This window comes from Lemur catta, chromosome 5, assembly GCF_020740605.2.
Source record: "Lemur catta isolate mLemCat1 chromosome 5, mLemCat1.pri, whole genome shotgun sequence".
NCBI classification, from domain to species: domain Eukaryota; kingdom Metazoa; phylum Chordata; class Mammalia; order Primates; family Lemuridae; genus Lemur; species Lemur catta.
Genome location: NC_059132.1, coordinates 13889504 through 13903959, shown reverse-complemented (window position 1 = coordinate 13903959; position 14456 = coordinate 13889504). Strand labels below are relative to the sequence as shown.

The 14456-nt window shown below is 37.2% G+C and overlaps 1 protein-coding gene across 3 annotated transcripts in view; it reads right to left on the bottom strand.

Annotated features, from left to right (window-relative positions):
* FBXW11 (F-box and WD repeat domain containing 11) overlaps positions 1–14456 on the bottom strand; it is a 121491-nt gene that overhangs the window by 30890 nt on the left and 76145 nt on the right. For all 3 annotated transcript variants that reach the window (XM_045551178.1, XM_045551181.1, XM_045551179.1), the window contains 2 exons: positions 5346–5532; positions 4417–4507 (listed from right to left, as the gene is read on the bottom strand). In XM_045551178.1, the coding sequence (XP_045407134.1) occupies positions 4417–4507; positions 5346–5532 (278 nt within the window). The remainder of the gene's footprint in view (positions 1–4416; positions 4508–5345; positions 5533–14456) is intronic.

Sequence of the window (14456 nt, the reverse complement as noted above, 5' to 3'; positions counted from 1 at the left end):
CTCCCATGTCTGACAACCTCGACTCTTACTTAAATGCTTATAAGCCAGGTCTTTTTTAGAAAAACTAGAAAACTAGACCTTTAAAAATGGCAGGCAGCCCATTGTGGCAGCAAATACTAAGTTCAAGTAGCAGCTTTGGCAAATGACTTTCACTGTCTGAGCAGCAGTTTCCTCCTCTGAGAAAAATGGCAGTATCTGCTCTCTCAGAACTACTATAAGGTTCAAATGAGATTACATATATAAAGTTCTCATCATATTGCCAGCAAATGGTAGCAGTTATGTTCTTCCTCAGTCCTTGAAAACACTGACCAAAAATAGTGGGCTGTGAACAACAACAACAAAATCTTCTAGCCAAACTGCCAGGAATTGTTGTTTCAGTCTAGGCTGATATTTACTGCTAATAAGCCTGAGCTTCCTTAACCATTCCCAGGAAGGGGTGCAGCCTTGAAATGGAATTCAACTGTTATCTTAATGTCAGCAGCAGGGGTACAGGTCATACACAGGTGCACCTCTTTACGTATGTGGATACCTACCATTTCACTTAGCCATCATGTGGTATGGCTACTGTAGAGGGATATTTCATGTTTTTGAGAACTTGTAAAATCCTCTTACCTTATTCTGTGCAAGTTTTCAAAACACTGGGAAAGTAGCCATGATACACAGAGTATACACAGGCATTTAAATTGGCAACAGAGTAAAAACAGATGTCTGAGTATGGAGGAATAACATTATTTTTAGAAGCCTAAACACAACTGGGTGGTGGGCAAGTTTCGACATTTTCTGGTCAGGACAATGTTAATACCAAGTTTGCAAACCACAAAAAAGCTCCCCACTTTCCCTGAATAAAATGTGGCTTATTAAAAGGTGCAATACAACACATCATCATTCTCCCAGTGGGCTGTTCAAGAAGAACACTTCAAAGGCTTCCATGCAGTGAATAAAGAGAAGAAAAAGGTATATTACATGAAGGAGTCTATCGCTATTCTGAAATGGCCAAAGAGAAAAATCCAAGTTCAAAACATCAGAACTCAGTGACTACGTCTGTTATAACAACTCTCTTGGACACTTGGTGGCATGGTAGAATGGAAACAGCATGGGCTTTGGAGTGAGGATCTCAGCTGTAACAAATTGAGGATTAAATTAAATCACTGTGGCAAAATACCCAGCAGTAAGCCCACTGTTAATAACAATAACAACAACAACAACAACAACAACAACAACAACAACAACAACTAAGACTCTAGATAGCAAAAGAGAATATAAATATGGCTGCTGCTTTTAGGAGTAAGCCTCAGGTTTTCCAGAAATATCTCCTCAATTCAGAGACCCTGTAAACCCTCTGTATGTGAGGCAAGAATACCAGGAGAGATGAACCTTTGCAGGAAGCTAAGAATGCATACTTATTCTTCCCAAACTGCATTTCTCACATCCTCATTTTCTGAATAATAGGAGCTGGCCACACTAAACCAGGTTCTCTACTTTTTCCTTAAAATGTAGCCAATTTCTGGTGGGTCAATGTAGTAGAGCAAGTTTAGAGATGAACATTTCCTCTCTGTTCATCAGAGCCAAATCTGGGAATAGATGGATTATAGGAGCCAGCATGTGAGCCACGCTGTCAAGGTAGAAGAAGAAGGAAAAAAAGAAAAAGGTTGTGAACCGGTAACCTTGCAAAGTATAAGGGAAAAAACACAAGAGACTCTGAAGCTGTGTATGGACAATTGGGGAGAGAGGGGGACATAAACATCCGCCTGACATTCTGGATATAATTTATCTTTTGGCAATGTACTTAAAACCTTTTATAAAGCACTACCTTTCCTGTAACTAAACTAAAACAAGGCCAACTAATCTTAACTTATATCATTTTTTTTCAATTAACAATCAAGGACACTGAGTATTCACCCAACTAGAGAAAGAAGACCACCTTGAAATTCTGCAGGCATAAAATAACATGCTTCTTTCTCCCTCACTTCTTGAATTTTCCACTTTGAAAATGACAAACAATGCTAAGCATAGAGCTACACACACCTCGGTTAAAATCCCATCCCATATCTTCTACTGAAATGTGTAGCAAGTTCTAAAACTCCTTTTAGTCTCAGTTTACCCTTATTATAAATAGGGATAATAATATGTACCTTGTTGTATAAATTAAATGCCATAATCTATGTAAACCACCCAACACAGTTCATAGTATACTGTAAGGGCTCAAAAGAAGGTGCTTAAAATTACTATATTTTGCTTATGAGGGTTTCATACCAGCCACATGGGCAGAGCCAAGCCTGCGAGTCTCTCTCATTTGATCCAGGGATCACTGAAAGAACCCTCTACATGTGTGTCTACCCTGGACACAATAAAACATACTCCCAAAACAGAAGTAAAGAATTCTATTTTGATGTGGTACCAGTGATCTATATTATAAATAAAAATGTATTACGGGCAGAAAAGTATAAGGTTGATCACAAACTTTATTACACACTAGCTGTGTGATCTTGAGCAAGCAGGTTAACCTTTTTAAGCCTCAGTTTCCTCAACTTTAAATAAGGACTCGGCTCACCTTTCAAGTTTTGCCCAGAATGTGAAATGAGAAAATGTATTATAAAGTGCTTAACAAAGTATCTGGCACAAGTAAATGCTATTAGTGCCACATTATTTTTATCATTATTACCAGTAGTGAATATACCAAAGTATTTAATAAAAACATCATCCCTTACACTAGGAGATCTAGCCCACAAAAATCTGGAGGAGACTCTTGTGGCCAGCCAGTGGGTTTTCCCAAACCACGCTTGAAGAACCACTGGGTAGACCACCATGATGGAGAGGTTTTGTGTCAAATATGATTCTCCCCCATAGTTTTGTTTCTGCTCACATCTGCCTCCTCTGCTAACTTTAACATATCATTTCAGCCTAAGGAAATGGTTATGGTAGGTGGTGTCGCATACTGCCATGCCACAGAATACAAGTTCATACTGCTGATTATAACAGTAGTCATGAGGATTAGATTAAATAACCTAAGTCACCAAATCTTCAACTTGATCAAAGTTCTTCCAGAGTTCCTGTTTATTCACAATTAGCTTTAAACATTGTTCTTCTCAAAATAAATGACCTGATAAAATTAGTCAAAGATATCTAGAGATACTTTGTAAATAGTTGACTCCCTCCAAGGGGAAAAAAAAAACAGAGGGTAATGTCATTTCTAAGATGTGTACACAAGTAATGTCTTCCTATAATTATCTAGGAGTAAGAGATATCCCCTCTCCCCTAAAACACACACACCCCAACCTAAGATTAAAGTTAACACTATGTCACAGCTACTAACACTGTAAGGGCAATTTATTCTAAGTTTTGTACTGCCAATGGATCAATTAATTCCTAAACTTCATGATTTGTCTGGCAGAAGTTTTAAATTAATTAACCCTCCCTAAAAGGTTACTTTATAGGTCATTTTAGAGAGAAGAATACTCAAGACAGGGTTTATGTTTTAAATAATGATATTCCAGTCACATTCAGATTTACCATTAATGGAATGATTCCATTAGTTCACATCTGCCTGAAGTCGGGAGGGAAGGACTCCAAAAAAGCACATGTTTCTCCATTAATGAATTTTGGCACAATAACTTTTATGTCTATCACCTGGGGGAGAGGATTACTTCACGTTTGGGAAACTGAGTATAACTTTATGGGTGATACAGCATTGCCTAGCAAAAGCTAAACTTTTCTGCCAAGGAGGAAATAGTGAAGTAACCAAGACCTGCCAAGAACACATGTGAAAGAGTTAATGAGAAATGCCTGTGCATGTCTTTCCTGGTTCAAGGAAAAAGGCTAAATAATAAAACTGAACTAATTAGAACACATGAACAATATCAAACATCTCCAATGTTTCTCATCAAGTTTACAGAGTTTTACTGGTCTGGTGAAGTTACACTCAAATCCAAAATGGTCCAGGAGCATAATTTGCTCTATAAAATCCACTAAACTATTGCTTAGTATGATTTCTGAGTCATTTTTATGAAAAAACTATGGGCAATTTACAGAGGAAACTGTAGGAACTTTAGGAAATGTGCCTTCTCCAGTCCTCTAGAGATGTCTAAAAATGTAAAACTATGCTTACCTAAAAAAAAACTGGGCCTTGGATTTTGGAAAATTTCTCAAATTAGAATAAAAAGTTGATTTTGGATTAAGGTTTTAATTAACTGGCAGCCTTGCAGAAGCATTTCATGTTTGAGAAAAGTTAGATATTTTTTTGCAAAAGACATTATCTACCCTGCAGAATAGCTGTAGATTATACATTTACTCCAAAAGCTCAACTTTTAAAAAAATTACTAGTTCCATGATTTTAGAACAAAAGAAGACTCTAAGGCAACATAAAAAGTTGAGAACAAGACACAAAGAGCCCATAAAACAGATAAATCATAAAGTTACCTCTATATCCTGGATTATCTTTGGATATAATGACCTATAAAATGAATTGGGAGGGCCATCTGTGGGTCTGTTTTTAAACAGATACTGATCCCTGGCAAATAAAAACAAACAGATGTTACATTTTTGCACATAAAAGGGTGAATTTTATTCAAACATGGTACTGATAAAGACATATCTTTTATGTCTTTTAACTTGCATTGAGCTTGAACAGTTTAAAAGTGGGATTTCTGACAATGAAACTTATATGTTAGAGACAAGTTTTGTTTGTTTTCTGAGTACCAGTACACAATAATCTAGCCTTTCATTCTATAGAGTTTAATAAAAAGCGCTAATGCAGCTTTGTGAAAAATGTAACTTAGTACACATCGAACTTTCTCCCATAAAGAAAATACAGTCCTAACCCTCCCTGACACCACCCCCTGCACTTCCATCTGTAGCTCTCTCTTTCTCTGTGCTAACTGGGCCATACAGCATATAGCTATAAAGCTGCATTTAAGTTCATGAGTTTTTCCCTAAAAAATCCTGTTGCTGCACCTCCCATATTCTCAACCATGAGAAATAACAAATAGCAAAATGGCATTTCTTGACTTTCTCATATTTTCTTTCATCTTATCTACCTTTTTGGTGAGAGTATCATCACCTAATTAAAATGTGAAGGAAAAAGCATAAACACATAGCTTTGAAAAGCCAAATCACCCATTCAAACTACACACTTTCTACAAGTTAATAAAATACAAACAAATTCACATTTCAGAAGGGGAAATCCTAACAGCCTTAACTTTTTTTTTTTTTTAACTGTTGGCCACTCATTTTTCTCCTTTATTTAAGAGAGGCCAATACATTTGCAGTATAATTGCCTTTTTGTGTAATCAAGCTGACCCTGTGTCAAAGAAACTTTTTTCAAGGGAACAAGCAACCCAAGTACTTACCACCCTCTTCTTTCTGAAAGTCCCTTCCATAGAGGATCAGTGCGTACCATTCGTTCAATTAGCTTCTTCCAAAGCATTCCTTCTGAGATCACTCGCTGCCATTCTTTACACACCAGCTCTGCTGCACACAGAGACCTGGCATCCAGGTAGGAAAGAATGTTTTCTGCTATATGATCTAAGCCTTGCTCTACAAAACAGAAAAGGGAATGAAGGAATGGGAAGGGAGATAGAAATATACCAGCCATCATTTTCTTAAAGATAAGAGGAATAAAGGAATCCCAAACTAGGTGAAATATTTAATATTTAAGCAATATCAAAAGTTCTACAGATACATAAATGCATGAGTACATAAACATACACACTTTTTTTGGTTCTGACTTTTTATGAGTAAAAAAATTGATAATAACTGTTCTGTGTGTAAAATCTGACCTTGAACAAACAGTTCTGCATTTGTCTGATATTATGACATTCACAATATATTATGATACCATGAAAATAAGACTTATTTTCATTGTCTTTTATATAACTCTTACAAAGTCCCTACAGAGTAATGAGGCCCCAAATTTTACAAATGAGGCACAAATAGGTAAAGCATTCAAGGTTTTACACTACTCAGTGGTAAAGCCAAGCCCAGAACTCAGATTTCTTCCTTTAAAGTTTTTATCTATCCCCCTCTGATTCACTGTCTCTCATAACAAATCATATCCCATTAATCCACGCCCTCTGTGAATTCCTGAGAGCTAAGGACACCTATCTTTAAAAACTTAGGAAAAGTTAAATGACAATCCAAGAGTTAAAGTCAGTTGTGCTTAGATTTTTGTTTTTTTTTTTTTTGGTCAATCTTTTCATCTTCTTTTTGTGGATACCCATTTTCTCTTCCTAAATAGATAGTAAAAATCATCAAAAGCAGGAGGCACATGTCTACAAATTCTAGAACCTTAGAGCTTATTGGGTTCAACCTCTCACAGAATGCAAGGGTCCTCTCAAAGACAACCACTCAAGATTCAGCCTCTGCCTGACATTCCCAATGGGAAGATCACTATGGTCAGCATCGTTGCCACCTGTGAACTCCCATCCTGTGGGTCTAGGCATGTCCTCTATAGCTACAAAAAATAAAGCTCATCCTATTCTGTGTCAGGAAGAGAGCACACAACATGTAAATCAGAAAATTCCAATTTCAAGTCCCAGGTTCACCACTTACTAGCTCTATGACATGAAGCAAATACTGAAACAAAACTATAACATTCCTGTGCCTTGATTTTCTACCATATAAAACGATATTCACTAGTAATAACTATCCTTTCTCATGCTATCTGTAAAAGTCAAATTAAATAGTTTCATGAAAAGATTTTAAAGACCATAAAACATTCTACAAGGTTAATATCTGTTCTCTTTTTCAAAAGAAATAGAAGCAGTATAGTAGCACTAAACTTGGTGTTGAAAGACCAGGGTGTGTAGCTAAATCATCAAACTTTCAGAGTCTCACTTTCCTCATCTGTATAAAATGGGGATAATAATCTTTGCTCTATTTTGAAAATATCAAAATGAGACAATGCATTAAAAATGCTTTACAAACTAAGGTTTTCTTTAACTCTAAGAATGACTATTGTTACCCTTTGATTATGGTTTCCAGGCCCTTCATATATTAATTTTCCCACTCTGGACAAGATCTAATACTCAAACTATGGTCTGACAATGAAGACTACACTGGGACCACTATCCTTTTTTGCATTCGTCATTATCTCACAGTTAATGCAGAACTGGCATTGCCTTCATCTAATAGTCATCACAGTAGACTCTTACGATGGCTGTAAGTTAAAATAAAATTGTAGGCCTCTCCCCCCAAAACATCTTCCCCTAATTCTGTATTTACAAAGCTAGTTGGAAAGGTAGGGGACAGCTTTGAGTAGGGGTTTATATTTATCCTTACTATGATTCACCTTCAAAGCTTTATTTGACCCACCCATTTCAGTCTCTAGAATTCTGATTTTTGTCATCCAGAAGAGCATGTTTTCCACATCAGATCTGCATGATGGACTAATGTACTAAGTTTTTATCCTAAGTGGTTGGCAAACAGGTTAAATGGGTCAGAACCAAGGACAGCACCTATGACACTAGCCTTTTCCCTCCAGGCAATCACTGATGTATGCATTCATTAACATTCACAGGGTACCAACATTGCACCACCAGTTCTGTAATCACCTGTGTATACTATTGCCCAGCCCATGTCTCTCTGTTTAGTCCTCAGAGACATTTGGAGAAACCACCCCATGAAGACACTACCATCCTTACATCATTATTTCTGACCTACTAGTCTGATAACCTTATCCAAAAAGGAAATGAGGTGAATTTGGTATAGTTATTCTCCATGTTCTCTTAATGGTGCTTACTACACAAAGTTGGTATTGCAATTTTTTGTTTACATGTTGACACTAGCTGCTTTGGGTCCCCTTGTAACATATTCAATCCATGTTCACTATTTTAAAAAATTATAAATTGTATATAAGCAAAAATTTTTGAATCTCTAAACCCCATATCCCAGAGATAATGGCTTTTAACATTCTGTATACCTTCTTCTAGGCTTACACAACCATACACAATCTTTTCAGATGGTGATTAGCTTTTGAAATGCGTCTGAGAATTCTGCTAGAGTGCAACATTGAATTTAACAGCTAAAGCCCCCTTATATACCTTCCCCAGTTCTTAAAACCAAGAAATCTGCTCATCAGTCATCTCTGGGTGCTATCATGCAGGACTACCATGTGCAACTGTACAAGCTGTACAGGACACAATTGTATCCAGTAGCTCTCCATACTGGTTTTCAATTACTTCTCAATGTTCCACAATTCTGAAAATCACAACCACAGGTTTTGTCACTATCCTGGCACATAATATATTTAGGCCTACTTGTTTATGGAAAGTACGTGATTCCTAAGTATCATCACATCTTTCTTGACTACAACTTTTCTATCTTTTCTTGTTTTAAAGCCATTATTTTTAGTGATGGGAAAAAACAGATTAAATGAGAATGAAATGTGCTGTTTCTTTCCACTAACACTATACCATCTATTCTAAGCACACTATCCCTTCATTCTTTACAATCTTGCTCCAAATAGTTGATTACTTTGTTTATTTTCAACTCAGTTTAACATTTTAGACAATTTTACATTATTTGGGGTTTGGTCTTCTTGACACCATTCTCACAGGTTCAGGCCACCTTCCTGTGTACCTCCATCTTCTACGTTTACATAAAATCAGGGAAATCCATGGATAATCACATGTAATTCTACTTATGTCTCTCCATCACTAGAATTGACAAATTATTCATCAGAATTTCAAACCACAGAATCTCCCAGCCCTCTTTAATCATAGTTTCATTTAAAGTTTCTTGCCATGGGCTAATAGACTTAGCTCTTCTTTTAATTTTTCTAATTCTAGGGTACTTATCTATCTTCCTTTTCTAGATTCTACTCTTAGTACTAGAACACAGCCACTTTTAAAGGTTTATATTACTTCCATATCACTAACCTAATCTTCTTCACTGATTATAAACACACCCCAAACCAATTTTCCTCTTGAGCCCTCTGCTCTCTGAGAGATAAAACAAACAGCAAGACAATACATTAGACAGTTGCCTTTTCAGTCCTTAACAGCTGCAACATCCCTGTCATCTGTGTCTGAACTGAGAAAGCAGCACCCAAATCGTCTACCTAGCTGTGTGGTCTACCACCTGGTAGAGCCCGTGTGGTTGCATCTGAATCACTTAGGGTTAATTATTTTCAAAACAGCAATATAAACAGATTCCCCATGAGTTCTCCTGACCTACTGAATCAGAATGTCCAGATGGTGAGGCCCAGGAATTTGTATTTTTAAGAAGTGCCACTAGATAATTCTGACATGTTGGAAACTATTGGTTTATAGCAATGATATCCTTCTCAGTCCTGTTTGATTCCTGCCCCCCCATCAAGTGCTCACAACTAGGCTATCAATGAGTTTTTGTATAAGTAAATCCCTTGCTAATATACATATTTCTTCCTCTTTCAAATGCCATCAGTCCAATTAAGCAACATCTCAATCATATCTATGAGACTAGATTTATTTTCTTTGGTTAATACTTTAAATGTACTTCGTCCTTCTAGGAAGCAACATGTTTTAGTCTTATAGAAGATGCATTGGCTATAAAGTCAGATAATCTGGGCTGAGTCAGTGTTGTCAGCTGCTAGTTGTGCAACCTTCAGCAAATCGTTTTCCTTTCAGATCTCAGTCTTCCATAACATAGGAATGATAGTAAATGCCTGGAATGGATTATCTCATATAATCTGCACAATAACCCTCTGAAATAGGCACTTTCAATACACTCATTTTACATAGAAGGAATCTCCCAACCTTGTTGAGAAGGTTTACTCAATAAATGTCAGTCTTTGTTCTCCTCTCCTCTCCCTCAAATACCCTCAGCTGATATCAATGGCCAAGGAGGCTATACATACACAATATTCTTCTTCATTTTCTTCAGAGAAAATATTGCACACCTTCTCTAGAAAAAAGCTAAGCCCACTCTATTTTCTTGGTATAAGTCTCATATCCCCTTAAATGTTTTAAGAAGAATAGGAATCACACTCTCTATTCAGGCACCTTAGAGCAGTCACTCCTAGGAGCCATGCAGACCTTACAACTTTCCGGTTTCAAGCCTATTCAGGACAAACAGGTTACTAAATAAGGTGGTCCATTTGCCTGGGCTAAAAAGTGCTTTGAGCTGTTTAAACTAGGCATTTTCTTAAGTACCTATGTCTGGTTCTCATTACTCTAACATGCTGAGACTCCTCCATCTCCCACCACCACCAACCTTCCCAAGGCAACAAGAGGACACATTATGGCCTCTGAAAATTGAGGCCATAATATGGCACACACATTACTGAAGAAGTGCTGCTGTTGCTAATTATAGGCACCAGATGAAAGTCTGGAAAAATTTCAATAATAAATTAAAACAATTAAAAGGCACAAATTTCAAAGCTCAATATGTAAATAACACTGTATCAAAATGAAACTCAAATGTCAGTTCAATGCCCTTGACTACAGCTAGTTTCAACACAGCTGCTTAGATCATACAATTACAGAAACTTTTATTATTTTAGAAATGCATTTCAAAGAGCAGTTGCAAAGAAACTTCCTTCCCCACCCACCACTGCTGTCCCTTCCCCCTTCCTCGTCACAGATCTAGTTGTAAAATCTGAAGCTGGAAACATTTTTAAAGAAAACAATGCAATTCCTGACAGCAACAGTCAATCAATGGGCACCTTTCACTTGGAAACCACCAACCTAAGGATTCAGACAGACATGAAGTGAAAAGAAGTCCAGGTCACCAAGCCCAACAGCTTTTTCCATAAAACATCCAGGAAACAAAACAACAAAGTGGCACACACACCTATATGATGTCAGGATGAATCAATTCGGAAATTAGTGGGTGAATAATTAAAACTTCCTAGCAATAAATCTTACTACCTCTGGAGAAGCAGGTGTTTCCTGCCCCTCTGGGTTTTTTTTTTTTAAGCTGCCATCCTTAGAGTACCCACTAGATGCTAGGCACATTATAACCATTACCTTTAATCCTCACAACATCCCATGTAGTATTATTATTCCCAGATATACGAGGAAACTGAGGCTCCAAAAACTGGGATCACATAGCTATGAAGTGTAGGGGCTGGGATTCAAACCAAGGGCCTGTCTAAACGCAACATCCATACTCCTTCCACTGTCATGCTGGGTCTTCATGTGAGCAGCCTGGAGCCTTAGTTATGCCCTGATTCCTTCACCATCTCCCAAGACCTTTGATCTAGCCTCATATTTACAGTCCATGATGATTTATCATCCTTACTAGGGGATAAGACAAATGAATAAACCATGGCCAAGAAGCCAAGTGTTCCAAAATTCTTAATTGCTTAGACACCTCACCAAATGGATCACCAATGCTTATCATCCTTTTTGAAGTACAATCTGCCTCTACTTTAAATGCTATGAATTTTCCTGTTAACAACAGTTTTTACAAACCACAAACTTAGCCTGCAGAAACTGACACTGCAGACTAAACATTTACCATGATTTTTTGAAAAGCGTATCGTAATTATCACTTTTTCCACTGAGCCAAAAGAAGCCAGAGACCACAAACATTCTCCATTTTCCCCATAGTGACAGGTACAATAGTCACAATAAGCATTAAAAAGCCAAGGCTATAGACAATTTTTTGGAGAACTAATGGTTTGCACAATCAAATGAAGTCTTAAGTTGACTGTTAATTTCAATAGAGTAAAATTCAAACTCAAGATTATCTACAGTAAAAGTGAAACACCAAACTAGTATGATTCATAAGTTGCTCCACACATTATTAAATCTAAGTATGAACATAGACATGGACCTATTTCTCCCCTAATGCTCTTAATGCAGGGTCTGTGTTAAGGTACTAATGCCAGGTTTAATCCAAGTCTCTAGATACTAACTAACACAATCAACTTGGCTAGCTTGTCCCCAGCTATTAGATTCGTATGTATGATATATACTGACATATGTGTATATGTTCAGATCAAATCTTGTTAAAACAAATAGCATTTTAACAAAAATATTTCCATGTCCCAGCCAATGGTCCATTCATTTCATGTAATATTCCATACCACAAAATTCTACTTTAACAGAGATATGGACAATGCCTTAAAATTCACTGTAATGAAAACTGAATTGTATGTAATTATACTAACCATATTTATATACATAACACATGTTCATCTGTTCTGCCTCCTCTCCAAGACTGTACACTCCCCGAGAGAAGGGGTTGCCTCTGAACTATATATTCTGCAAATCAAGAGAACTTCAACAGTGCCACCTTGTGGCTATCCTGCAAATATAAGGTGAGTTCCCTGGCACTCTAAAACGTTTGAGAAGCAAATTACAGGGAAGAAAATAAAATCAAAACGGTAGAAAACAAACAATAAACAGATTTGCTTGAGAAAAATGGAGGCATAAGCTCATTTAGTAAAAAGCACTTATGAGGAACAAGTACAACTGTCACTCAAAAACTGTCTTTTATTGGTGTGAGATGCAACCTGATTCCACAGGGTTCTTCTGAGTTCCAGCACTGCACACATATGTGTACACTCATTTTACTTCCATTCACCACATCTTGGTCTCTTTCTCTCTCTCTCCCTCTTTCTTATAATTGAAAGTGAATATTACTGAAGTGGGTTATAATCCATGTATTCAACACTTAGGGCCAATTTAAGGAATTTTCCTTAGCCTTCGCATTAACTTTTGAACCAAATCCTACTATCACCCACACCATCACCATGATAACCAAAACATATGATCATGGGAATCTCACCCAATTTCTCTGATCCTCGGCTTCCTAATCTACATAATGAGAAATAGGACTAATGGCTAAGATCCTGTTCAGCAATTAAATACTATGATTCTAGACAGGGTTCATATTTTTATTTTCTAGGGATTCTAATAGAAGAAATGGGCGTGTTGTGCTACACATCAGCATAGAAAGAACAGTGGAGTCAAAGTTTTCTAAGTTTTAGATGAGGTATTAGAAATCAGAAGCTGGCCTGTCAATTTGCAGCCCTAGGTTTCAGGCCTGAGCCTTGAGCCAGGGCCTGTTTGCTGAGGATGTACTTAGAACATGGAGTCCTGATGTTCTCCTGCCAATCACAGACAGGATAAGGGAGGGGTTACTCCCTGAGGGGCCACCCAGTAGCTCTGACAGGGGTAGGGTAGTGGCAATGGCACCGACTCATCCCTGGCTATTTCTAGGTCTACCCTGATATGGTGGTTGTAACTACCATACTATACTGATCACACCAGAGGAAAATGTTCTAGCCACCATTCTCTTCAGGAGTGAAATCTGTTTATCTTACCTACCCAAATTTAAGTTGAAATTTTTAAAGAGAAGACAGAGAGACAGAGACAGAAAAGAACTCATGAGTTACCAAAAATCAAATCCCTGCACATGTGTTGCCTTCAAACTAAAAAAAAAAAAAAAAAAAAAAAAAGAAAAGAAAAGAAAAGAAAAGAAAAGAAAAGAAAAGAAAAGAAAAGAAAAGAAAAGAAAAGAAAAGAAAAGAAAAATCAAATCCTAGCTACTCAGGAGGCTGGGGCAAGAGGATCACTTGAGGTCAGGAGTTCAAGATCAGCCTGAGCAACATAGCATGACCCCATCTCTACAAAAAATAGAAAAATTAGCCAGGTGTGGTGGTGCACACCTATAGTCCCACCTACTCAGGAGGCTGAGGTGGGAGGATTGCTTGAGCCTAGGAGTTTGAGGCCGGCCTGGGCAACATAGCAAAATACCCCTCATTCCCGTGTCTTTAAAAAAAAGTGGTACGGCATAGAGCCAATAAAAAAATATTTTAACGGGTGGGTGTGTGAATAAGCAGAACACAGTGAAGCTATTCTATATGGTACTATTATTATAGACACCTGTCATTATACATTTGTCCAAACCCATAAAATGTATACCACCAAGAGTCAACGCTAAAATAAACTATGGATTTGTGGTAATAATGATGAGTTAATATACTATAGATTCATGAATTGTAACAAATGTATTGTTCTGCTGTAGGATGTTGGTAGTGGGACAGGCTGTGCATGTGTGGGAGTTGGGGGATATAGGAATATGAGAATTTTCTGTACTTTCTATTCAATTTTGCTCTGAACGTAAAAATGCTCTAAAATATAAAATCTATTATAAAAAATCAAAGTAAACACAACCAGAGAAGTGTGTGTGTGTGTGTGTGTGTGTGTGTGTGTGTGTGTGTGTGGCAGATGGGGGTAGGAAAGGTGGTGAAGGAGAGGATGCAGAAACAATTTTTGAAAAATGTAAAAGACAATCTACCAGTTTTCCCAGTATGTTTTTGCCATTCCCTCATTCCCTAAGTGTCATTTCAAATACGAATAAACATGCTAAACTTTGGGACACTTCCCAGGCAGACAAACTGAAGGAAAAAGAATGCCATATATTTTTTTAATTACATATAAAGGCAAAGTATGCCTATATATAGACTACATCAAAATAAAATGCATATCATTAACTCATTAAACAAACTACATGAAGCAACAGCATTG